A 27,549-nucleotide genomic window follows, 5' to 3' on the forward strand; every position below is an offset into this window, starting at 1 on the left:
GTCGCTTTCGCGAGTATCAACTGCATTTGGCGTGACTGCCCGGCTTTGGCCGCGGCGTCTACTTTGTAGTGACTGCCCGGCTTTGGCCGTGGCGTCTACCTTGGTACGACTACGGAGGGGACAAGCATTTCGATGGAAAACTTGGATCATTCTTCATAAGGTATAATCATGCGTTGGGGTGCCCACAACGGTCTCGGACACCTCCGTCGCTATACGAAGTATTTCCTTAGGTTGTCCGTATTCCAATGGCTCATTAGGGGAACACCCTCCATGTCTGTCGGATTTTTCGAATTTTTCTAATGCTTTCTCCAATGGTTGGTCGGTTAAGACCGTCACGGGGTGTGCGTCGAAGTAGGGTTTTAGCTTCCTTGCGGCGACGACGACGGCAAAGGCCGCTTTTTCAATCAGTGGGTAATTTCTTTCGGCGGCCAGCAGTGTATGGCTTATAAAGTAAATTGGGTATTGCTGCTTGTTTTCTTCCCTGACGATTACGGCACTGACCGTGGCCGAGGTAACTGCTAAGGATAGATATAGCGTCTCCCCCAGCGTCGGCCTGGACAGGGTCGGCAGTGTCAGAAGGTGAGATTTCGATTGCACGAAAGCGTGCTCTGTTGCTCCCCCCAGCTAAAGTTTTTATTCCCCTTCAGCACTGTAAAGAACGGAGTGCTCTTGTCGGCCGACCGAGAGATGAAGCGGGCAAGAGCCGCCATTCTCCCGGTCAGCGTCATAACCTCTTTTCGATTTCTCGGCTCCGGTAGGTCTAGTATTGCTTGAACTTTCTCTGGATTGGCATCAATTCCCCTGGCGCTGACAAGCACGCCGAGGAACTTGCCGGCACGGACACCGAAGCTGCATTTCTTTGGGTTAAGCTTCATTGAATATTTCCTTAGTGAACAAAATTTCTCGCTCAAATCGGCCAAGTGCTCGCTGTCAGACTTGCTTTTTACAATAGCATCGTCGACGTAAGCCTCGATGTTTCGCCCTTTTTGATCTTGAAACACTTTGTCCACCAGCCTAGTGTAAGTTGCGCCAGCGTTCTTCAAACCGAACGGCATCATTTTATACATGTATGTGCCGTGTATGGTGATGAATGCGCACTTAGGCATGTCTTCCTCGGCCATGAATACCTGATGATACCCTGAGAAGGCGTCTAGCAGGCTCAGCATAGTGTAGCCTGCCGTGGCGTCAATTAAGCTATCTATTCGAGGCAAGGGATAGCAATCTTTAGGGCACGCTTTATTAAGATTGGTAAAATCAACACACATTCTCCACGCCCCTGATGACTTCCTCACCATTACAACATTTGCTAGCCACTCGGGGTAAGTACAAGGCATGATAAAGCCCGCCTCTAATAATTTGTCTACTTCGGCTTTGATGGCCTCATCCTTCTCGGCCGAGGAGTTCCTCATCTTCTGTTTGACAGGGCGAGCGGTGGAGAGTACGTTCAGCTTGTGAACGATCACCTCCCGGCTCACGCCTGGCATTTCGGCTGCTGAGTATGCGAAGACATCTTTGTTCTTCCTCAGCAGGTCTAGGAGATCGGCTCTGAATTTTGGCTCCAGGTCGGCACCGATAGTTACGGTGCGCTCTGGGTCAATTTCCACTTCTTTGGTCTCGGTTCCTTCGACCATGCCGACGTTAGTATCCATCCGTTCGCCCTCCTGCTGTAAGGATGGGCTCTTCCTTTTCTCCGATTTCTTTGCCACTTTGAGGGATTGCATGTTGCACCCTCTGGCAGATACTTGGATATTGACTACTTCGTCTCTTTCGTCCTTTGAGATGAGCTTTTGTGCTTCCCCCCGGTCCGAGACGTACATCAATGTCAGGGCCCGGATGGACATCACAGCGTCGGCCTCGCTCAAAGTGACCCGGCCTATGAGAACATTGTAGGCAGACGAACCATCAATAACCACGAACTCAGATAAAACATTATTGGCCGCATCCGCTTGGCCGAACATCACCGGCGATCGATTGACCCCGGGGGTACCAGGCCGGCCCCGAGAAGCCGTGTCAGACGGGTTGGTGCGAGGGGCTCGGTCTTCAATCTTCGACCGAGATTGAGAAAGCACTCCCTGAACATGATGTTCGTGTAGGCGCCTGTGTCAATCAGGCACCTTTTGACCAAGTGGTTGGCTATGTCCAGGTGGACGACAAGCGGGTCGCTGTGCGGGGCAACGACTCCTTCGTAGTCCTTCCTTCCGATGGTTATATCGGGGACGGTGGAAGCGGGGATCGCTGTGGTGGGCACAAAGTTGATGGCTTGGTAAAGCTCATTTATGTGTCGTTTGTGCCCATTAGCCGACCCACCGTTATCGTTTTCTCCGATGACAACCTGGATCACTCCCATCCGCTGGAATAGTGATTTTATATTCGCCCCGTCGGAGCTTGTTTCTGGGCCTCCAGCTACATACTTGCTGAGGGCCCCCTTTCGGATTAGCTCCTCGATGGCGCTCTTCAGATGCCGACAGTTGTCGGTCTTATGGCCGGTTTGGCCGTGGTATTCGCAAAACTGGCTAAGGTCACCGTCCCCCCTCGCCTTGGGGGGCCTTGCCCATTTATGCCCTTCATTCTTGCTTAGGGCAAAGACCTCGGCCGGTGATTTGACCAGGGGGGTGAGACTGTTGTACCGCTTCGGGGTGTATGGTCCCGAACTCCCCGCGCGCCGCCGAGTGTCAAGTTTCCTATTGAATCTCTCGGGCCGTGACCTATTAACGTCACGGCGTCCTTCATCTACGTTGTCCCGGCGGCTCCTCCTTTCTGGGTGCCCAGCTTCACTGTGGCCTACCCAGGTCTTGTGATAGTCCTCCACCTTTACGGCTCGGTCGGCCATCTTTCTGGCGGAGTCTAAGTTGAGGTCTTCGCACTTGATGAGCTCGTTTTTGAAATCTCCTTTCGGGAGGCCTTTCATCAGCGCGAAGGCCGCCAGTTCGGTGTTCAGCTCACGGATTTGCTTAACCTTAGCGTCGAACCTCTTCACATAGCTTCGGAGGGACTCATCCTCCCCCTGTCGGATAGTTAGGAGATCCGAGGTTTCCACGGCCCTTCTCTTGTTGCAAGCGTACTGGGCTATGAAGTTGTCTCTCAGGTCGGCATAACAGTATACCGAGCCATTGGGTAGCCCCTTGTACCAACTCTGCGACATCCCATGCAGAGTCGTTGGGAAGACTCGGCACCACACCTTATCAGGCTGTTCCCATACCGACATGTACGACTCGAAAGCCTCGGCATGGTCGGTTGGGTCGCTATCCCCTTTGTAAGATAGGGGCGGCAGCTTCAGTTTAGTCGGCACAGGGACTTCGAGGACATAGGCACTGAAGGGCTGTCTGACCACGTGTCGAATGACACGCGGCGATCGGCTCCTCGCACCATGAGTCCGGCTTACCTCCCTCTGGCGGGAAGGGCTTCTTGCCCGACTCTGGTGAGTCGGACTTCTTTCATTCCTTCGGGGCAGGCCTCGTTGTTGCCGCGGCGACGCTGTCCTCCCGCAAGTGGGGGAAGAACTTTGGTCTGCCACTGGCACCACGGTCTCCGCTGGCGTTTTAGTACGCCCAACTCCTTGTAGCGCTCCGGACAGGTTGTTCGGGTTCACTTTATGGGCCCTGGTCACCTTTGGATGCGCTGCCGTCACCGCCGTCGTGACAGGGGTGATCGGCGTACTACCCATTAGGTCCAGGAATAGCTTCAGTTTGGCTGCATCGACCACATGTCCCATGACGGTGACTTGGTCGGTAGGCAACGGCGTTTCTGGCTCTTTCGGCATCCCGAACTCAGAATCAGGGAACGTGTCATCCTGGTGGAATGCAGTTTCTTCGCTCACAATTTCTTGTTGTTTTGACATCCTCTTAGCTCTTTGAATGGTTTTTGGTTGTTTTTTTTTTTTTGTAAGGTAGGCGACTAGCTTTTAGTATCTAATCCCCACAGACGGCACCAATTGTTCCGGGTGTAATTTCGGAGCAGTTTTGTGACCACGTAAGCTTGTAGAATGATGTCGTTGCTTGTCTCTTCCTTTCACTCTCTCATGTAAAGATGAACAAACTGAGGGCTCGGCTTGGGGCCGAACGTACTCACTCCGACGCTCAAGTCAGTAAACTTAAAGAGATAAGTTGTATGTTACTTGGCAAGATATATTGTAGAGAGATAAGGGAGTTTATACCAGATTATTGGATGATTTTCGGATCCTTTTCTCAATGAGAGAAGTGGAGTATTTATAGACTTTCACCTTTTGTCACGTAGTGGCCAAGTGGCAGAGCAGGTGGAAAGACTATCCTACCCTCGGCCGAGGGACCCGTGGCAGGCCGGCAGGCCTGGTTGACTCCATGCCGAGGGGACTGGATGTGAGTACGCGGATATGCCTCTTGGCCGGCTAGTTGCCTAGCCGAGACCCAAGTGACAGGCCGACAGGCTGCGTTGGTTACGTCGTTAATATGTTGACTTGCTGTCTTTTAGCTTTGACCTTGCTCAATATGTTGACTCGGTCAGCGGGTGCAGAATATGCCCCATCAACGGTAAATTATGAGGTAGATGTACATTTAAACTAATGTCAATTTAGAACAATAAATTTTACTGTACAAGATTATCTATATTTTGTATATATTTTTATGTATGTCCGTGCAACTTTGCACGGGTTCTAAACTAGTATGACAATAGAGTAGAAAGAGCAAAGTGAAAGATGGGATAAAAGTAGACCTGTCAAAAGCTGGCCCGACCCGAAAATCGACCGTAACCCGACCCGTAAATAAGCCGCAAATAACCCGGTGTTTTCAACCTGAACCCATTTTGACCCGTAAATAGCGGGTCGAAACCCGACCCGTAACGGGTTGACCGTTGGGTCAAGGCAATATATCTTCCTTAATATTGAAAATGTCAAATAAGTATTGACCTATAAAATTTTAAGGAAATATATGTATATATATTACGTCAATCCGTATTCTACGCCATCACCTTGAACCATATGCCATGTCATCACAACAAAGTGTGTGCCATACCGTCACTTTCACCATATTACGTCAATCTGTATTCTACGTCAGCACTGCCATGTCATCATTTGAGGCGACATGCCACGTCATCACCTTGAAGTGTGTGCCACGCCTTTACTTTCACCGTGTTACATCGAACCGCATTCCATATCGGCACTACCACATCATCACTTCAAGATAGTAAGTGTTCCCTCGGTTAAACTCCATACGTTCTACATTTAAATTAAAACTCAAATAATGAACTTCAACTGAATGGTAGTAAACTAGTAATCTTATTAATTTGAACTCTAAGATATCAACAATTCTCTGCACTTCAATTCAACCAAATTAACTAGGAAGTACGTTACTTCATAACAAGAAGATTTTTTTAAAGGCAAGACAAACTGTAAATGCAGATAGAGTTATATAGTATTTGACATCCAAAGAGTGCCATGCATGGATTACATGGATAGTTAAATATTTGCCATATTCCAAAAGACAGGTCATACACAATACATATACATGATGTGATTAGGTTACCCGAAAACTAAAATACTGTCATCAAAAGAATGGCCATACAAGATTTATCGCCAACTCCTAACATTACTAGTCAAAAAGATGGTAAGGATCAAACATTAATAACCATGTCTATGGGTTACTCTTGGATACTCGAAACCGACCCAATAGCACCTCATGTTCAATATATTCTACCAGTGTTTGTCATTGCAAGTTATCCAGAGTAATATATCCATGAACTCTTAAATGATGCTCTTCTCTGATGAACTGGGTTCAAAGTCGGTGGTGCGTTCGTTCCTGTGAATCATCCGTACCATTACTCGAGTCAGAAAAAACATTAAGCGACCCGCAAGGCCTCACGGTCACGGTAGATTTGGGCTCAATTTCAGTCTCCATGCTCTCCAAAGCTACGTATGCAAACAACAATAAACATTATCGTCAAGGGCATATGGTAAACGGATTGAAGCATTGAACCAAGGCTCCTCTAAGCAAGGGACACAACACCCATATTCCACCAACTATGTGGCTTTCAATGGCACAGAATGATCTACAAAAGTAAAGTGAATACCTTTCTGAAAATCTTTGAAATCCTGATAAAATTCTGTCCACTGCTCCTCATCAAAGTCAATATCTTTCGTGTTGAGGACGGCATAGATAAAATGATCAAGCTGGATCATCTTTTCTCCCCCTATAGGCCAAAAGTAGCATCTTACAGTTATTCACTACAGCCAACACACCAAGTATAAGCTCCGATAGGAGATAAGATATTTTTTTGTAAATGCATCTCCTAATCAAGGAAACTACCGGTACGGATCTACTTGGCAAAGAAAATCACAACGAGAAAACCGACTGTTATAGGGCCAAAATCAGGTGGCTCCACGCCTCCACTTCAAAACAGATAAGGATAAAGAGAGGAAAGAAACACAAATAGTCCTACAACAAACAGGATAACAGACCGGAGCATAAGGCCAACTTCAAGGCAGCCATATAAATATGATAAGGTGGATGATCTTCGTCAGAGTCAAAAATGTTTATCACATTCCTGATTTCAAGGGGAAGAGCTGTACACAACCAAAGATCTAGGTTCAGATAAAGATAAAATTGCACAGACAAATTACTATACGATGAAGAATATCGAATAAAGGCCAAGTTAGATCAATTGAACAAGAGCATTACCATATCCCAACTTATAGAACGCCCAAATTAGATGACTCCGGCCGATAAAACGACTCCCTAGCGACATCCGACGAAGATCAGCAACTTGGACTGTTTCAGAGATTTCAGTACACACTTGGTACAAATGAAGATTGCATAGTTCGTACAAAGGCTGCAGCACATTAATCAGCTCACATTTAATCCTCTCCTTCGCATCAGCCAGCAAGGGTAGCAGGAGACAAAAAAGATCGCTTTCTAATTTATCATCTGATAGTAGAGACAGCCTGACCATGGGGTGTTCTCCCATAGCTCGAGATATAAGATTATACTCTACTAGCGTAACTTCTTCTCTGAGTAACGTCATCATCCAATGTGTGTATTCATCAGCCTGCACAATGAACGAATAACAAACTGTTGGCGATTAATTATTTTCTCTTGAACATCTCAGCCATCTTGCTGGGGTGTAATATACAACAGCTATGTAATGACAAAATAATTCTACCGTCAATTGTGCCGGAGACAATTCTTCTTTCCTGACTACCTCGGTAATGTCATCAAACAATTGATCCTACATACACCAAAGTACATAACGGGAATAAACATCTAAGCATAAAGCTATGAAGCACGAATACATGGTAAGGTAACACCAGTATACCTTATCTGTTGAAGGAAGGATAACCTGGTTGACAAAAAAAGTAAAAAATCAATCAGCAAGGGAACATTCGCATTAGTAATCAAGTACCAACCCGGTTATAACAATATTTTAGCATTTGTGAAGGAAAAAAGGATCAAATAAACATAATTGTTATATCCACAAGTCTTCGAATATGACAAAAATATGAAGATAGAATTAGGAGAGGAGAAAAAGAAGAGCATAATCTTTCACAAACACAAACCTTAATAACATCGGGACGCCTAAAGAAAAGGGCAGGACTAGCATAAGTATAAGTCTGCACTTGCAAGGGAAAAATAACATAATTAGATACAGAATATTAAACAATCATGCATGAGTGAACAGGCACAACAAACGGTAGCAAGGTTCAGGGTAATTACACGGAGCACGTCAGCGAGGTGGTTCTCTGTAATGAGAGAAAATTCATCCTTGTCAGCCATAAGATGAACAAGTAACTTGCAGGCTTCATCAATAGGAGTACCCTGCATTTACATGTAACTTATTACTAGCCACTTGAATAAATTAACTATGTATTGACAAACTTGAAAATATTCCTCAGAAAGCCACAAACCTTTTTAGCCCACTCTTCAACTTGAGTAAATATTTTGTCCATCTGCTTATCCAACGTAAGCTCATGACCAATCTTAAATAAATTAGCCTGCCAAAATCAAACATGTGTAGAATGTTGTAAAATGTGAAGCACAAAGGATAGTAATGGACTAATGGTTAAGATAATGGGGTGATGAGAAACCTGGGTGTATAAAAAATAGACCAAAGAAGCCGCTTTTTGGATGACGTGGGAGTAGAGGCTATCATCCTGATCAGGCGGGGACAATTTGTGTAGCTCCTCCCAGAAATCATTAAATTTGGTATCTTGCCAGATTATAAAAGCAACAACATTCTTAATAAGAGGTTCATCAGCATGCTTAGGGTAGTTCTTTAGTTGAGTTCTCCATGGAACTTGAGCATCGCCAAGTTGTTTCAGAAACAAATCATCATCAAGATGATCACGCTAGTAATTACAGCACGCAAACAAATAGGTAAGTTTAATTTATTATATTCTGTATAAAATAAACAAGATAGAAAAGGGAATCACGCTACCCCAAATAGAAAAACAAGTTACTCTCAGAAATTGATTTGGTATACCATAATACCAAGAACACTCTCCAAACCCGTCAATCACTCAAATCCAAACACACCTAGGAGATGATGAATATATACCTTAAAGTAGGGAGGAGCCAAAAAATCAAAATATTTGCGAGTAAGATGGGAACCAATAGGCTCCAAACGATAGTGATCGCCCAGGAGAACCTGAGCAATATAATCATCTCCTAATTCTACTTTATCAACCTTGTTGTGGTCGCGATCATCATCATCCACCGGCCTCTCGATTTTATACTTCTAAGGGTTCAAAATTAAAATTAAAATGGAACAATAAGCAAATAATTGAGACGGAAAGAGTAATAATATAGAATTGAATTGTTTGGATAGATAATATTACCTTATCATAGTCGAACACAAACGGGACATCCCAGATCAACTCCGGCGGCATCTCTAACTCTCTCCTAATTACACAGATTTAATTGATTACCCATAAACCCTAATATTTGGTCTCAAATGTTCTCAGAGTTTGGGGTTTAGGGTTTATGGGTTGATTTTGGGGTTTTTCATACTCCATCTAATTTGGGGTAGAAATAGGTGGGGTGAGTTTTTGTTTTAGACCATCCCCAAGCAGTCGGGCTAATTAGGTCGCGACCCGATTTTACTCTTAATTCTGCTTTATTAACCTTGACCCATTTTCACCTCCCAAGCAGAAGGTCGGGACTTAGGTCATCAACCCAATCATTTTCCACTTTCCAACCCTTTTTATTTTGTTTACAACCAATGATAATGTGACACCTATTGTGTCACCAATTGACCTAATAAGGTCAAGAGCAACCAAAGAGGTCACAAATTGACCTCTTTCACCAAAAGGTCACAAAGAGGTCACGCTAATCTCGTGTTTAATTGTTGATTAAGGCGACCCAACAAGGTCACGACCTCCCTCATGACCTTTCTTGGGGATGGTCTTAATGATAAAACCCAAGGGTTCATTATTTAGCAATCAAATTCGCCTCTACTAAAGATACAATGTTATGTGGAATTGAATCCACCTATTTACGCATGCCTATAAACCAAGGAAACACATGTGCAACCTTATTATTACATTTACGAGTAAAAGAAAACGGAAATGATTTGAACGGTAAACAGAACGTTATTTCCTCATAAATAAGAAAGATATTACTACGGTTTTGTCTTCTCTTCTGTAAATCTTCTATTACCAGTAGACAGTCACTCTCCAACACCACCCTTCTAATACCCGCGTTTCAAGCTTCCTTAAGACCGTGTAAAACCGCCATTGGTTCTGCTATAGGCACATTCCACTTTCCCTCCTCCTGAATTGCCACACTCCATTCCACTCGTCCTTCGTCATTTCTACACACGATCCAACATCCTACCCCATACCCTCCACAAGTCCAACATCGACATTAATCTTTCGTATCCCCACTCCTGGCCTCCTCCAACCCTCTTCCCTTCGTTCCAGACACCCCTTTCCCTCATCCTTCCCTAGCTCCCCCATTTCCAACAGCACTTCCCACGCCCTTTTTACCACCATATCATGTAACACCCCGACCCAAACCTAGAATCTCAGAAGCGGTCACTCATGGTACCTCGCCAGGCTGTGTACATGGCCCACAAATCAACACGGGTCCTTTCTAGCGCATTTTGTCCTCACTCATGTGCATCCCGAGAACCTTCCAAAGAGTTCACCCATCCTAAAACTACTCCCAGTCAAGCACGCTTAACTTTGAAGTTCTTTTGCATGGATAACCAGAAAAGAAAGTGCACTTTGTTGATATGAGTAGACTCGAGATGCCCAACTTGCCCAACAAACGATGGAATTGAGAACGTCCAAGAGCCTTTGTGAGGATATCGGCGAGCTAAACGGTGGTATTTACATAGGAAGGTGCGCGAGTACCTCGTAATATCCCATCACGAACGAAACGACAATCTATTTCAATGTGTTTAGTTTGTTCGTGAAAGACATGATTATTAGCATAGATATCGCTGCCTTCTTGTCACAATGTAGTCGAACTGGTTTCGAAACCCATACCTCAAAGCAGACCTTTTAACATTCGAAACCCATACTTCAAAACAGACCTTTTAACCAAAGTATTTCACACGTAGCGGAAGCCATAACACGATATTCTGACTTAGCATAGGAACGGGACACAATTACCTGCTTCTTAGTCTTCCAATTTATCGGTGATCCACCAAGAAAAACAAAATATGCGGTAAGAGAACTACAACTATCGGGGCACGTCCCCTAATCAGCATCGCAGTAAGCCTCGGGCTCCATAGATTGATAGATGCATTGGCCTTTAAGATATTTACAAAATTTCTAAACTGAATCCCGTAAATAAGGAACTAAAATATTTACAACATCTTCATATTATTCGGTCAACGATACCGAATAATATGCTAACAGGTCAAGACTCATGTAAAGTCTTAGATTTGCAAGACTCAACTTAAAACTTTGTCAAGACTAAGGTAATTATTGGTAGTTTTGCGTAAGTCTTGTCTCAAAACTTACCAAAATTTTATCTCAAGATTACCAATAATCTTACCCTAAAGCTAGTGTCCAGAATCTTGGGAAAGCTATTGTGATTTGCAAGACTTTAAGCACGAGATGAGCCAATTCTTAATTTTGGGAATCTGAAGTTAGTTATAAAAGGGAGGATGAATATGATTTGACACTTTCCTCACCCTCTTTCCATGTTTCTATATTTGTTGATTTCTCTTGCCCTAATATTAAATTGACATCTTTGTTGATATGTCTTTGATTCATGGAGATTTGACTGACGTCAACCAATGATGATTCTTTTAATGAGATTGTTGAGAAATACTCAGAGGGAGTTGTTGAGAAATACTGAGAGGGAGTGTGTATGATCCATGAGGGAACGACGTTAAGAGGAGGGCGGGGCAGAGGAATTAAAGATGATTGGTTTTGGAGGTGCAAAAGACGACCTTAACATGTATGATACTCCGTAATAATTAGAGATACTATGTATGTTTTAAAAAGTGTAGAGATATTATGTAGAAAGTCGAAAAATTGAGAGGTATCATAACGCCCCTTAAGTTTTTAACCCAAGATGGGGTAATAATGGTTTATAGGGGGTTAAAATAAAACTAGTGTAGATCCCCGTGCTACAGCACGATATTTTTTAGTTTTGTTTTATATAGAGACATTCTTGTGTTAAATTAATTGCATAAATTAACTGTACCTTTAATGTTAAATATACTAATATAATCTTAATAAAATTCAGAAAATGAAAGTTTATTACCATTAAAAGACAAAAGACACTTTAAGTTAAGTTATTTTTGTCTTAAACCATTATTACTTTACTATAAAAATTAACTTTGTAATGATATATCATTGCATGAAAGTAATTTATGACATTAAATTACAATTAAGCGATGTAAAAATGTAAAATCTAATTAAAACGCATATAACCTTATAACAAAAACAGGTAAAAACAGTATAGTACGCACTTAAAAAGACGATTTACGAATAATTAGACTAATATTTTTCTTATTTTTAATTAAAAAATACATAAAAATTGTTACGTCCTTTAAAATATACACCATATTTAGAGTGTAACTGATGAAGGATAATATAAGAAACTATTTTAGGGTGTAAGTGATGACAATAATTATGTTAAAGACTGCATTAGAAAGCAAGTTTGCGTAATTTTAGAGTTTAACTGATGAAAAACAATATTTATGGAAATGGAAATGATTGCATAATAAATTATAGATTTTAATGAAAAGTCATAAATATGAATTTTAATTAAAAGATTAGAGTTTAATTATAAGAATATATTGATTGAAAAGATAATAATGTAATGAATTTGTTTTTACTTGTTACCTTATTTAGCTAGATGTCTTTTGAAGGGAAAACTAAGAGAATTTTTATTCTCTTAGTAGTAGGGGGGATGACAAGGTTTTCTTGAGAAAATTACTCATAAATTATTATTAATTTTTTTATATAAAAAAGACGCAATTCAAATTGGATTATTGTAATACTTAAATATCCCTCCGTTCTTTTAATTTAATACATTTTATTAAAATAAAACTCATAAGACAGGCCATAGATGATTAGTCAAAATCCTCTCCACTTCCTAAAAAGAAATGGAGAGGTCATTACCTATAACGGTTCAGATTGTATCTGGTCAAAATCGAACGGTTTACAATTTATGCACAAAAATAAAGGATTAATAGAATATAAAGGAGATAATATTATTAAATGAGTTTGTGAGAAAAAATGGAGAGAAAAGAAAATTGTTAATAGATGATATATGGCCCTGTTCTTTTGGACTTAATTTCGATTCTAATCGATTCGATTCGATTCGACTCTCCATTCATTCGATTCGATTCGATTCGATTCATCAATTGATTGATTGATTCGATTCGATTCACTTGATTGATTCGATTGATTCGATTCGATTCGATTTAGTTGATTCGATTTAGTTTAGTTTAGTTCAGTTTAGTTCAGTTCAGTTCATATTAGTTTATTTCAACATTACTATTATTATTCTTATTGATATTCTTATTCTTATTTTTATATTAATATATTTAATATTGTTATTCTTATTATTATATTATTATATTATTTTTATATTTATTATATTACTATTATATTTATTAATAATTAATTCGTAGTGTTTATATTATGATATTTATATTTAATACATTTATTATTATTATTATTATTATTATTATTATTATTATATTATATTTATTATTTTATTAATATATTTATTATTATTAATATTATTCATAACATATTTATTATTATTATATTTAATATTATTATATTAATAAGCTATTATTTAATATTTATTATTTTATTAATATACTCATTATTATTAATATTATTAATCACATATTTATTATTATTATTATATTTAATATTATTATGTTAATAAGTTATTATATTAGACATATTATTATTATTATATTATTATTATTTATTTTTTAGTTATTATTATTAATATATTATATTATTATTAAGAATGTTATCATTTATATTACTAATATATTATTATTACTATATTTATTACTATATTAATATTTTATTTTTTATATATCTTATTAGATTATTATTATTAGATTATATTAATATATTATTATTATTAATGAATAATATTATAATAATATTTATTATTATTATTGGTATTATTTTTATTATAATATTTATTATAATATTTATTATTATTATTATTATTATTATTATTATTATTATTATCTTTTTATTATTATTTCGATTCGATTCGATTGATTCGATTCAATCGATTGATTGATTGATTGATTCGATTGATTCGATTCGATTCGCTCCATTAAGTTGATTCGATTGATTCAATTGATTCGATAATTTGATCCGAAAAATGCAGAAATGCGTAAGTGAACATCAAACAGAAAATGCAGATGGACCAATGACATCCAAAAGACCGGTCATGACGATACATGATTAGGTTACCCGACTAGTTTAGATACTGTCATCAAAAGAATTGCCATACAAGATTTATCCCCAACTCCTAACGTAAGCCGAGTACTCGAAACCAACCAAACAGTAAGGAGTCGTTTGCTTCACCATAGGAAGATAGAATTCCCGCGAAGATTAAATACATATGAACTTGAAAGTCATGTGAATTATATAAATGTTGTTTGGTTGGATGCCTAGAAGGTTAGGTAAATGACTTCCTACATCATGTAGGAATTTGAGTTCCATAGAAATTCCATTTCCTATCATTTTCCATTTCCCATGAATTTAAAAGACAATCAAACCCCCTAAGAATATAACATTACTAACCATGTCTATGGGTTACTCTGGATACTCGAAACCAACCCCATAGCACCTCATGTTAAATATATTCTACCAGTGTTGGTGATGCTATCCTCTGCGTCCCCCGATTCAGTACTCAAATTCTCTGATGATTTGGGTTCAACGTTGGTGGTGCGTTCCTCTGTATTATGTGAATCTCTCGAGTCACAGAAAATATCAAGCGAACCGCAAGGCCTCACAGTCACTGTAGATTTGGGCTCAATTTCAGACTCCATGCTCTCCAAACCTACGTATGCAAACAAAAATAAACATTATCGTCAAGGGATTGAAACCGAATACCTTGCTGAAAATCTTTGAAATCCATATCAATGGCACAGAATGATCTACAAAAGTAAAGCGAATACCTTGCTGAAAATCTTTGAAATCCTGAGAAAATTCTGTCCACTGCTCCCCATCAAAGTCAATATCTTTCGAGTTGAGGACGGCATAGATAAAGTGATCAAGTTGCATCCTCTTTTCCCCTACAGGACAAAAGGAGCATCTTACAGTTATTTACAGCAGCCAACACTTTGACAGCACCAAGTGTAAGCTCCTAATCAAGGAAACTACCGTACTGATCTACTTAGCAAATGAAATGACAACGAGAAAACCGACTGTTATTGAGTCAAATTCAGGTGGCTCCACTTCAAAACAGATATAAGCATAAAGAGAGGAATGTAACACAAATACACCCAACAACAAACAGTATAAAACAACAAAGCAAAGAGTGCATACCGGACTGCAAGGCCAACTTCAAGGCAGCCATATAAATATGATAAGGTGGATGATCTTCGTCAGAGTCAAAAATGTTGATCATATTCCTGATTTCAAGAGGAAGTGCTGTACACAACCAAAGAACTAAGGTTCGGATAAAATTGCTAAAAAAAATTACTATCGAATAAAGCCAAGTTGGATCAATTGAACAAGAGCATTACCATATCCCAACTTATAGAATGCCCAAATTAGATGACTCCGGCCGATAAAACGACTCCCTAATGACATACGACGAAGATAAGCAACTTGGATTGTTTCAGAGATTTCAGGACATATTTTACACCGATGAAGCTTGCATAGTTCATCCAAAGGCTGCACCACATTAGCCAGCTCAAGTTTCATCCTATCCTTCACATTAGTCAACAAGCGCAGCAGGAATGTGAAGAGATCATCCATAAAATTATCCTCTGATGGCCGACCCTGCTTGATCATTGGGTTATTATCCTCTGATGGTCGAGCCAGCTTGACCATGGGGTTATCTCCAATAGCTTCAGATATAAGATTTTCCTCTACTTGCGTAGCTTCTTCTCTGAGAAGCATCATCATCCAGTGCGTATATTCATCAGCCTGCACGATGAACAAAGAACAAAGTGTTGGCGATTAATGAACAACTGATACGTAATGACAATTGACAAAATAATTCTACCTTCAATTCTGTTGGAGACAATTCAACTTTCCTTAATACCCTGGTAATGTCCTCTAACAATTGATCCTACATACACAAAAATACAAAACGGGGATAAACATCTAAATATAAAGCGATGAAGCACGAATACATGGTAAGGTAACACCAGCATTACCTTAACTGTTGGAGGGAAGGGATCCTGGTTAACAAAAAAATAAAAAAATGAATATGACATAGATATAAAGATATAAAGATATAAAGATATAAAGAAAAAAGAGCAATATCAATCTGAAACACAAACCCTAACAGTAGGCGGGCGCTGAAAGTCTTTGAAACGAATATCGATAGCATAGTACTGCAGTTGCAAGGGAAAATTAACATAATTAGATACAGAGTATTAAGTAATCATGAATGAGCGAACAGCCACAAGTCCACAAAGGGTAGCAAAGTTGAAGTGATTTACACAGAGCATGTCAGCGAGGTCGTTCTCTGTAACAAAAGAAAAATCATCGTTGTCAGCCGTAAGTTGAATGAGTAACTTGCATGCTTCATCAATAGGGGTACCCTGCATTTACAAGAGGAGATGCTAATTGTGTAACAGTAAATTAAAACAATGCCAACTTAAGTAGTAAATTCCTCAGAAAGCCACAAACCTTTTTAGCCCACTCTACAGCATCAGTAAATATTATGTCCATCTGCTTTTTCAAAGTACGCTCACGACCAATCTTAAATAAATTAGCCTGGCAAAAACAAACATGTGTAAAATGTGTTAAAATGTGAAGCACAAAGGATGGTAATTGGTAATGGACTAATGGTTATGATAATGGGGTGATGAGAAACCTGGGTGTGTAAAAAAGAGACTAAAAAAGCCGCTCCTTGGATGACTTTGGAATAGAGGCTATCATCCTGATCAGGCGGAGACAATTTGCGCAGGCTCTTCCAGAAAGTATCGTCTCTGGTATCTTGCCAGATAATAAACGCCATAACATCCTTAATAAGAGGTTCATCAGCATGCTTAGGGTAGTTCTTTAGTTGAGTTGTCCATGGAAGTTGAGCATCGCCAAGTTGTTTGAGAAACAGATCATCATCAGGATGATCGCGCTATTAATTACAGTAAGCAAACAAATAGATTAGTTTTATTTATATTCTGTATATAAAATAAACAAGACCATTAATATACTCCAAACCTAGTCTCATTCTTCCTTGATGGTATGGTAATCGACTAATCGTATTGCGTCAAGTTTAACAAAACGATGCGTATTTCAAGTTGTAGTTGTAGTTTATTACTCCTAGTTGATATGATGATGAATATATACCTTAAAGTAGACAGGAGCCGAGTAGTAATAATATTGGCGGGTAAGATGGGAACCAATAGGCTCCCAACGATACTCATCGTGCAACAGATGAGACCCAAGTTGATCTTCCAAACTAACCATTTCAATAGAATGGTCGTCGTCCTCGTCATCGTCGTCCTCGTCATCATCATCATCATCAGACGGCGACGGCGGCCTCTGCAATAAAAGCTTCATATATTCGGGAAACCTACGCTGTAACATTAAAAAATTAAAAATAAGCCAATAAGCAAATAATTGGGACGGAAAGAGTATAATATATGAATTGAATTGAATTGAATTGAATTGTTTGAATAGAGATTACCCTCCTGGAGTAACCATTAACAGGGACATTAACACAGCAATCACTCAAATCGATTTCCGAGTCGCTAAAACCACCGATATCCGATAACAACGCCGGCCGCGCCATCTCTAACTCTCTGTTAATACAGTATTTGATTAGATTATTACCTGTTTCTTCCTTTTATTTACCCTTTCTATTTATCGCCCAAAATTGAAGTTTAATTGAGCCCCAAGCAAAACACCTCCAACAGTCTAACTCCAAATTCGACAATATCAAAGTTTCTAATTGTTAGCTTATATAGGTGTTGATTAGAGTATTCTCTACTCAGAGCTAGTACCACCAAAACGGACACGACATCCATAAAATTTAGGACACGACATGTCATTTAAATTTAATAAAATATACTCCATATTTTATAGTATTGAATATACTTCCTCCATTCAACTCCACTTTGCATGTAAGCATGTTTCTCTTTTGCACACTATTCATAAGCGGACATTCAACTTTAATTTTCTATCGATACATAAGTTAAAATATATTCATGTGAGATCTTATTTGATTCGTCTTTGAGAGTACATTAAAAATATCTAACTTTTATAATTTTTGCAAATACGTAGCTAAACATATTTATCGCGTAGAAATCGCGTTAGCAAACGTGATAAAGCAAACATGTAAAGTGGAGTTGAATAAAGGAAGTATTAAATTTAAATAAGTGAAGATAAAACTTGACGTTAATTATAACCTCATTCTCATTTCCAAAACGAAAACCAACTTATAATCAATCTATTTCGACATCTCATTACTAGTCTAAAAACATCATTTACCCCCAATTCAACTTATTTCCCCACCAAATTCAACCATATAACAACTCGCGTGCCCAACGAGTGTCGTGTCCGACACAAAAAGGCCGATTAGGAGAAGTGTCCGTGCTGCCTAGATTGAGAGTTGGGGGTGATTTCCTTTGCGGTTCTAAACGCAATTTATTGGATTGATCTTTGCAAATTTGAGAATTCTTTCGCAAGGATCAGGGATATTGTTACTCTATTATTACCTCACTTACTTTGAACACAATTAAGATAGAGAAAGGGTATGGAGACATTTTAGCATGTTTAATCAATTAATATATTTAAATTATGTGCAATTTAATCAATCATGTGATTATGTCCATGTTAGTCATTTTACATAAAAAGTAAATGATATGCTAATTTGAAATTGTTGATTAACAAATTATGTTAATTATATGTTTTGGTCATACCCGCTAATATAATCCGTTAAACAAAATATGCTTTTGCAATCTGCTTCTGCCAATATTAATTCAGTGTTTACCAAATAGAGCCTTTATGTGAAAAAGTTATTTATTTTTGGGAAATATAGTATATCAGCCCCATAAGTAACTCCCCTCATCACTCACGTCACATCTTATTTTTTTCGTTCGATAGTTTCTATGCGGCCGAATACGCCTTTGTTTTGCAGTTACTCTTTTAATCATCATCGTGCAAATGTGAAAAAAAAATATATAAAATAATCATTCTTAAGAGGATTATAGCCTAGGGATGAATCTCCACGACAGAGCTTATCTAGTAGATCTTTCTCCCATAAATTTCTACATCTTCATGGCGTAAGTGTGTCTTGTGGCTAGGGTCTGGGTAGGGTCCGCCTAGACCCGGACCCGACCCGAGATTTTCCCTTTGGACCCGACCCGACTCAGACCCGAAAGGGTCTAAAATTTGAGGACCCATACCCGGACCCTATGGGTAAGGATAGCGTCTGGGTCTACCTGTGGGTCCGAGTTTCAGCCACTTTAGTAACAAGATTAACAGCTATGGGGTCTATAATATTAAAGAAAAATCATACTACTTTAACATTATAAGTTTATTAATCTGCCGTTAATGGTGGTTATCGGTCGCCGGCTATTAGAGAGGTGGTTGTCAGTCGCGTATCAGTGTTGTGGTGATGGTTTTCTTGTGTCAGTGGTGGAGTGGTGAAATTGTCAGAAGAGTTTAGTTGGGTTTTATCACTTTATGGGATGAGGGAAGAGAAAGAGACTTTAGTTGGGTTTCTACAGTCTGTCAGTATGAATTCAGAAAAGTTATAATTTTGATTTTTTTTTCTTTAATAAAGGGTCTAAGGGTCGGGTATGAGTCTCATAACTTAGACCCGAACCCGGACCCAAAATATTTTCTTAAGACCCCATACCCGACGCATACCCATTGGGTCTGAAAATGTTGGGAATTGTAACCCCAACATTATTGATGTGTTAGTAACATTAGAGTCTTTATGTCAAAGTTATGTTATAAGTCTAATATTTATGTAATAGTTAAATGTTAGATGTTATAGTAGTAAATATTAGGAGTTAGATTTGAAGGATGTAATGGCTCTTTATGTTACTAGATAAGTTAGGACTTAGGAACTTATATAAATAAGGGTCTTAGTCATTGTTGGAAAGTAAGTGAGTGTATGCTTAATATCCCGAGTTAAGCATAGTTAGAAATCTTAGCTAATAGCTAAGTGTTGGAGGATTGAAATTGTATTATTGTTAAGGTTGAAGAATAATAATACAAGGTTAGGTTGTGGTTAAGTCCATAACAAAAATATTGTGAGTCTTTGCATTTTATATTATTTGTACCAAAAACCCCAACAAGTGGTATCAGAGCTACGGCTCGATGGAGAAAAGTTTTGGTACAAAGTTTGAGATGGAGTTGTTTAATGGCAAAAACAATTTCTCGTTATGGCAAAGCATGATAAAGGATGTTCTCATACAACAGGGGTTGTATGCGACTCTTGAAGACAAGAAGCCCGATGATGTTCAAGTTCTCAAATGGGAGGACATGAAGTTGCGCGCGGTTAGTACAATTCGTTTAGCCCTTGCACCAGAAATCAAGTATAGTGTGTTAGAGGAGACAAATCCTAAGGAGTTGTGGACCAAGTTATGTAGCATTTATAATGCGAAGTCCTTGGCTAACAAACTATTTTTGAAGAAAGATCTTTTCGAGCTCGAGATGGTAGATGACGGCGATTTGAGGGACCATCTAAACAAGTTTAATGGCTTGATCACCCAATTGGCGAGTTTGGATGAGACATTCAAAGAAGAAGATAAGGCAATAATGTTGTTGGCGTCTCTTCCCAAAAAGTATAACACGGTTATTACTAGTTTACTTGTGGGGAAGACAACATTGGCCTTAGATGAGACCGTTGTAGTTTTGCTTGAGTCCGAAAAGTTGATGAAGCAAGGAGGTGGTGGTTCTTCAAGTGAGGGAGGAGCTTTTGTGGGTGAATATCGCGGCAAGAAGAAGGGTGGTTGGAAAAAGCACAATCCTAATATCAAGTGCTTCTACTGCGATGAGTTAGGCCATATACAAACTGTATGTCCTAAGGCAAAAGAAGATTTGAAAGAGTTGAAAAAGACTCGTGCTAGTGGGGTTGCAGCTATGGTAGAAGTTGATGATGGTGAGCTCTTAATGGTTCATGGTGAAAAGGAACCTAGTGAGAGTTGGGTGTTAGATTCGGGAACTTCCTATCACATATGTGGAAGAAGAGAGTGGTTTTCTTCTTATGAAGAATGTGAAGGGAAGGTGCTTAGTTTGCCAAATGGTGATAAGGCAAAGATTGAAGGGATTGGTGAGGTGAAGGTAAGACTTCATGATGGCCAAGTTAGAAGGTTTGGTGATGTTAGATACATACCAAACATTAGTAGAAATTTAATCTCATTAGGTAGATTAGATGGATTGGGTTGTACCATTCATGTTAAGAATGGTGTTTTGGAGGTCACTAAAAAGGGTAAGGTGATTCTCAAAGGTAGAAAAGGTAAAACTAACTTATTCACATTTGATGGAAGATGTGTTGAAGATGGGTTAGTTCAAGGGGAGATACTCTCAAGTGAAGGGGAGATGCTTCCAAGTAAAGGTTGGGTCGCTCCGCTCGATGATTGACAAGTCCAAAGTAATGTTGGGCTTAAGGGGAGGTTTGTTGGGAATTGTAACCCCAACATTATTGATGTGTTAGTAACATTAGAGTCTTTATGTCAAAGTTATGTTATAAGTCTAATATTTATGTAATAGTTAAATGTTAGATGTTATAGTAGTAAATATTAGGAGTTAGATTTGAAGGATGTAATGGCTCTTTATGTTACTAGATAAGTTAGGACTTAGGAACTTATATAAATAAGGGTCTTAGTCATTGTTGGAAAGTAAGTGAGTGTATGCTTAATATCCCGAGTTAAGCATAGTTAGAAATCTTAGCTAATAGCTAAGTGTTGGAGGATTGAAATTGTATTATTGTTAAGGTTGAAGAATAATAATACAAGGTTAGGTTGTGGTTAAGTCCATAACAAAAATATTGTGAGTCTTTGCATTTTATATTATTTGTACCAAAAAATGAGACCCATACCCGATCCATTAGAGTCCGACCCTCAGGGTCTGGGTCGGGTCCCCGACCCACTGCCATCCCTACTTGTGGCAGATACTCCTCAGAAACTAAGTTGATTAAAAAGAGAAAAGAAATGTTCACACATTTTGGCCTGCTTCGATCACCCCCTAAAGAAGCCTACTTTGTTGGCCACCCAAATGCTTATTTTTCTTCTGTAATAATAAAATCATACTAGAGAGTAGAGAGTCTCTAGAGTCAGATTTGTAGTACAAAAACCACTATTTTTACAACTGCAAGAAAAAAGGAAAAAGAAAAAGGTGTCATACATGGATAGTTAAATATTTGCCATCCAAAAGACGCATCATACTCGATACATGTACATGATTGATTAGGTCACCCGACTAGTTTAGATACTGTCATCAAAAGAATTGCCATACAGGATTTATCCCAAACTCATGCGTAAAAAACTTAGCAGTTTAAATTACAAGTCAAAAGGATAGTAAGGATCAACATTACTCTTCGGAGTTTTTGTGCTATGGGTTAGTCTATGATATATTCTACCAGTGTTTGTGATTGCAAGTTATCCAGAGTAATATACCCTTGAACTCTTAAATGATGCTGTCCTCTGCGTCCCCCGTATCGGTACTCGAATTCTCTGATGAACAGGGTTCAAAATCGGGGATTCGTTCCTGTGAATCATTCGAATCATTACTCGAATCAGGAAAAACATTAACCGACTCGCAAGGCCTCACGGTCACTGTAGATTTGGGCTCAACTTCAGTCTCCATGTTCTCCAAAGCTACGTATGCAAACAAAAATAAACATTATTGTCAAGGGCATATGGTAAAGGGATTGAAGCATAAAGCATTGAACCAAGGCTCCTCTAAGCAAGGGATTCAAGCATTGAACCAACTATGTGGCTTTCAATGGCACAGAATGATCTAGAAAAGTAAAGCGAATACCTTGCTGAAAATCTTTGAAATCCTGATAAAATTCTGTCCACTGCTGCTCCTCATCAAAGTCAATATCTTTCGAGTTGAGGACGGCATAGATAAAGTGATCAAGCTGCATCATTTTTTCCCCCCCTACAGGACAAAAGAAGCATCTTACAGTTATTTACTGCAGCCAACACTTCAACAGCACCGATAGGAGATAAGATAGTTTCTGTAAATGCATCTCTAAATGCATCTCAACAGCACACTATGGTACTGAACTACTGATCTATTTAGGAAAGGAAATGACAAAGAGAAAACCGACTGTTATTGGGCCAAAATGAGGTGGCTCCACTTCAAAATAGATATAAGAATAAAGAGAGGAATGTAACACAAATACTCCCAACAACAAACAGTATAAAACAACAAAGCAAAGAGCGCATACCGGACTGCAAGGCCAACTTCAAGGCAGCCATATAAATATGATAAGGTGGATGATCTTCGTCAGAGTCAAAAATGTTGATCATATTCCTGATTTCAAGAGGAAGTGCTGTACACAACCAAAGATCTAGGTTCAGATAAAGATAAAATTGCTCAAACAAAATTACTATACGATGAAGAATATCGAATGAAGGCCAAGTTAGATCAATTGAACAATAGCATTACCATATCCCAACTTATAGAACGCCCAAATTAGATGACTCCGTCCGATAAAACGACTCCCTAGCGACATACGACGAAGATCAGCAACTTGGATTGTTTCAGAGATTTCAGTACATACTTCACACTGATGAAGCCTAATTAGTGCGTACAAAGGCTGCACCACATTAAGCAGCTCTTGTTTCATCCTATTCTTCGCTTTAACCAACAAGTTTAGCAGGAGTGAGAAGAGATTGAATAATAATTCATCCTCTGATGATTGAGCCCGCTTGTTCATGGGGTTATTATCCTCTGATGGTGGAGGTAGCTTGACCATAGGGTGATCTCCAATAGCTTGACATATAAGATTAGACTCTACTTGAGTAACTTCTTCTCTGAGAAGCATCATCATCCAGTGCGTATATTCATCAGCCTGCACGATGAACAAAGAACAAAGTGTTGGCGATTAATTAGCCATCTTGTTTGCGTAATGAAAAACTGGTACGTAATGACAAAATAATTCTACCTTCAATTCTGTTGGAGGCAATTCAACTTTCCTGACTACCTTGGTAATGTCCTCAAACAATCGATCCTACATACACAAAAATACAAAATGGGGATAAACATCTAAACATAAAGCTATGAAGCACGAATACATGGTAAGGTAATACCAGTATACCTTATCTGTTGAAGGAAGGATAACCTGGTTGACAAAAAAATAAAAAATCAATCAGCACGTGAACATTGGGATTAGCAATCAAGTATTAACTCAGTTATAACAATATTCTAGCATTTGTGAAGAAAACAGGATCAAATAAACATAATGGTTATCCACAAGTCTCCCAATATGACATAAATATAAAGAGAGAGGAAGGGGAGGAGAAGAAAAAAGAGCATTATTATTCACACACACACACTAACCTTAACAGTAGGGAGGCGGTGAAATTTTTTGCAAGAAATATCGATATCATAGAACTGCACTTGGAAGAGAAAAATAACATAATTAGATACAGATGATCAACTAGTATGAATGAGTGAACAGCCACAACAAAGGGTAGCAAGGTTCAAGGGATTTACACAAAGCATGTCAGCGAGTTGGTCCTCTGTAACGAAGGAAAAATCATCCTTGTCAGCCGTAAGTTGAATGAGTAACTTGCATGCTTCATCAATAGGGGTACCCTGCATTTACAAGAGAAGATGCTACTTGAATAAATTAATTGTGTATTGAGAAACTTGACAAAATTCTTCAGAAAGCCACAAACCTTTGCACACCACTTTTCAGCTTCAGTAAATATTATGTCCAACTGCTTATCCATGGTACGCTCATGACCAATCTTAAATAAATTAGCCTGCCAAAAACAAACATGTGTAGAATGTTGTAAAATGTGAAGCACAAAGGATAGTAAGGGTAAAGATAATGGGGTGATGAGAAACCTGGGTGTATAAAAAATAGACCAAAGAAGCCGCTTTTCGGATGACGTGGGAGTAGAGGCTATCATCCTGATCAGGCGGGGACAATTTGTGTAGCTCCTCCCAGAAATAATGGTGTTTGGTATCTTGCCAGATTATTAACGCCACAATATCCTTAATAAGAGGTTCATCAGCATGCTTAGGGTAGTTCTTTAGTTGAGTTCTCCATGGAACTTGAGCATCGCCAAGTTGTTTCAGAAACAAATCATCATCAGGATGATCACGCTAGTAATTACAGCATGCAAACAAATAGTTTAGATACGAAAGGAAAAAACAGTAAAATTGGATTCGATTGCGTAAAATTGATTGATACCTTGAAGTAAGGAGGAGCGGAAAATGGCTCCAAACGGTATTCATCGAATTTATCAAAATCATCTTGTGAATTATCAAAATAGCCAACATCATAATCAGGATTATAATCAAACTTATCATCAGGCAACGGCGGCAACCCGTATTTGTTCAGCAAAAAATCGGGCAACAAGCATAACTGAGGCCGTAGTAAATTCAATATTAAAATCAGGAATTATTACTATTACCAGATTTATATACTACATAATATTTAGGCGAAAAGAATAGTTAGGATAGAGATTGATTATACCTTATAATAATCGTCAAGCGACTTGTTGGGCTTAAGAACAGCATGATTAGGAATATAATCACAAGGTAACCCATCCCAGCCATCGTGATTATGAATAGAACAATCATCATCCCAGCCACAATTTAAACACGTCGCACTTTGCGTCGTCGTCATCTTCAACTCTCCGCTAACAATTGTTTGTTTGTTTTAATTTATTAGATTATATTATCTTACCTATCTCTTCCTTTGCTTTTTTTTCAATGACATGAATTTACAGAGTTTTTTTTATTAAAAGCTTACAAAGATGTTTAAATTCTTACTTCTCTTGTTAATTTGATAAACGGAGAGTATATTGGAGTATTAGGTTTTTAAGTGGCTATTGATCACTAAATTAAGAAACTTGATGTAATGTAAGTTGTATCGTGTCCTAATGGGTCTGGTGCCCTAATTTGGTTACCAACCGGCTAGATGTGTCGTCGATAAATTACTAAATATCGTCGATAATTTGTAATGACTTTTCTAATCTACCCCTTATTCTAAACCTTCCATATATTAACATTTTTTTTCAAATACGATCAGTCACCACCGCTTCAATTCTGCCACCAAATTCAAGGAAACGACAACGCAAGTAATCTAAACTAGTTTAATTTTTTAATCATTTGTAATTAGTTAGTAGATTTAGGAGGTTTTGAATAGAATCGTTATTATTAGAACGGATTAACGATTACCGATTACCGCCAAAAATTAATCTAAGTCGGAACATGATTTATTTATTTATTTTCAAAAAAAAAAAACCACCGATATCCGATAACAACGCCGGCCGCGCCATCTCTAACTCTCTGTTAATATTTGATTAGATTATTACCTGTTTCTTCCTTTTATTTACCCTTTCTATTTATCGCCCAAAATTGAAGTTTAATTGAGCCCCAAGCAAAACACCTCCAACAGTCTAACTCCAAATTCGACAATATCAAAGTTTCTAATTGTTAGCTTATATAGGTGTTGATTAGAGTATTCTCTACTGAGCTAGGTAGCACCAAAACGGACACGGACACGACATCCATGAAATTTAGGACACGGGACATGTCATCCCTCTACTACTAAGAGAATAAAAACTCTTAGGGGGCGTTTGTTTCGCGCGTGGGTATGAGTTTGGAATCAGGAATCACACCTGGGTGGTATGAGGTTGGAACTCCATTCCTCATTCCAGGTGTTTGTTTCAATTCATGGTGATATGGGTTTGAAATTCAATTAAGGCTAAAATATGTAAAAGATAATATTTTTAATAATATTTTTTAATATTATAAAATCATGAAAATAAATATTTAATCAATAACTATATAAAAGTTCATTTACAATATTGCCATAATTTTTATTTTCACATTTTTTTGTTTGTTTTAATTTGATACCCGTAGGTATCAATCTCATACCCCCTTGGGTATGAGAAACCCATACCTAATGGGTTTGAAGTATGAGTATAAAACCCTTATATTTGCTAAACAAACACTTGGTATGAGTTTGACTCATTCCAAACTCATACCTCATACCTTTTGTGTTTGAACCAAACACCCCCTTAGTAGTTTTCCCAATTCCCGCCTAAGAAAATAACTCTTAAAACTATACATGGAAACAATATTACATTTATATTTTACCTCTTTTACAAGAAACAATTATTATCCCTAATTTATTATACAACTAGATTTAATGCCCGTGCAATGCACGGGCCATTTAGTAGAGTCTTATGTAATATTTTTAATTATATACAAAATTGTATTCATTAGCTCAGCTATGAAAATGACTTATTTTTAATAATAATAAAAAAAATATTGGCTATACTTAATGTCCGCGAAGATCGCTGAAACGATTTATTAATAATTGTTTGGTAGATATTCTTATCAAACAATATGAGTATCAAATGATCGTGACCTAACTTAATATATGCAAATTATTACTGTATATTTCATTAATTTGACTCTCAAAACCTGTTAATATTTGTTTGAAATTGACATATATGTAATAATAAAAGTGTCGTTTTTCTTTGTTGTAGTTACCTTACAAAATAATATTTTGCTAAAATAATGATGAAATGAAATTAGTTATCACACATTACGTGAGATAATTGTTGTTATTAGTAACATTCCTTTTTTACTCATACCTACCTTAATTACAATGATTAATATGCACTAAAATTTCTTCTATTGTTTTAGTTATTGTCTGCATATTCTAAATAGCTAGTGATGTGGTGTGTCAAGATACAGAGTATGTTTTTACATAAGAGTACAACTCAGACCCCTTCATAAAGACAAAG

At 38.3% G+C, this 27,549-nt stretch overlaps 3 protein-coding genes across 6 annotated transcripts; all 3 read right to left on the reverse strand.

Moving 5' to 3' along the window:
* Window positions 1-5,422: 5,422 nt before the first annotated feature.
* Window positions 5,423-8,987, reverse strand: LOC141606109 (uncharacterized). 4 transcript variants are annotated; one of them, XM_074425122.1, is made up of 12 exons: window positions 8,801-8,987; window positions 8,521-8,700; window positions 8,051-8,311; window positions 7,871-7,957; window positions 7,680-7,781; window positions 7,523-7,576; window positions 7,282-7,305; window positions 7,129-7,194; window positions 6,648-7,014; window positions 6,428-6,532; window positions 6,040-6,159; window positions 5,423-5,878 (listed from the first exon to the last, which is right to left on the reverse strand). In XM_074425122.1, the coding sequence occupies exons 1-12, from the start codon at window positions 8,849-8,851 to the stop codon at window positions 5,745-5,747; spliced, it is 1,551 nt and encodes a 516-aa protein (XP_074281223.1). In that variant the 5' UTR covers window positions 8,852-8,987; the 3' UTR covers window positions 5,423-5,744. The 4 variants fall into 4 exon arrangements, with proteins under 4 accessions (XP_074281223.1, XP_074281225.1, XP_074281224.1 ...); XM_074425124.1 differs by lacking the exon at window positions 8,521-8,700 and having other exon boundaries at window positions 8,801-8,984; XM_074425123.1 differs by lacking the exon at window positions 6,428-6,532 and having other exon boundaries at window positions 8,801-8,979.
* Window positions 8,988-12,620: 3,633 nt separating this feature from the next.
* LOC141606106 (uncharacterized) lies at window positions 12,621-17,529 on the reverse strand. The gene is made up of 13 exons (XM_074425117.1): window positions 17,280-17,529; window positions 16,940-17,170; window positions 16,464-16,724; window positions 16,277-16,363; window positions 16,087-16,188; window positions 15,925-15,978; window positions 15,799-15,822; window positions 15,645-15,710; window positions 15,160-15,565; window positions 14,960-15,064; window positions 14,590-14,706; window positions 13,810-14,471; window positions 12,621-12,704 (listed from the first exon to the last, which is right to left on the reverse strand). The coding sequence occupies exons 1-12, from the start codon at window positions 17,382-17,384 to the stop codon at window positions 14,260-14,262; spliced, it is 1,770 nt and encodes a 589-aa protein (XP_074281218.1). The 5' UTR covers window positions 17,385-17,529; the 3' UTR covers window positions 12,621-12,704; window positions 13,810-14,259.
* A 4,277-nt stretch (window positions 17,530-21,806) lies between these two features.
* Window positions 21,807-25,583, reverse strand: LOC141606108 (uncharacterized). The gene is made up of 12 exons (XM_074425121.1): window positions 25,263-25,583; window positions 24,978-25,151; window positions 24,629-24,889; window positions 24,457-24,543; window positions 24,272-24,373; window positions 24,116-24,169; window positions 23,874-23,897; window positions 23,721-23,786; window positions 23,222-23,627; window positions 23,001-23,105; window positions 22,586-22,708; window positions 21,807-22,422 (listed from the first exon to the last, which is right to left on the reverse strand). Exons 1-12 carry the CDS (start codon window positions 25,413-25,415, stop codon window positions 22,232-22,234), a joined length of 1,746 nt encoding a protein of 581 aa, XP_074281222.1. The 5' UTR covers window positions 25,416-25,583; the 3' UTR covers window positions 21,807-22,231.
* Between the last annotated feature and the right edge of the window lie 1,966 nt (window positions 25,584-27,549).

Source organism: Silene latifolia, chromosome 10 (genome assembly GCF_048544455.1).
Source record: "Silene latifolia isolate original U9 population chromosome 10, ASM4854445v1, whole genome shotgun sequence".
Lineage (NCBI taxonomy): Eukaryota > Viridiplantae > Streptophyta > Magnoliopsida > Caryophyllales > Caryophyllaceae > Silene > Silene latifolia.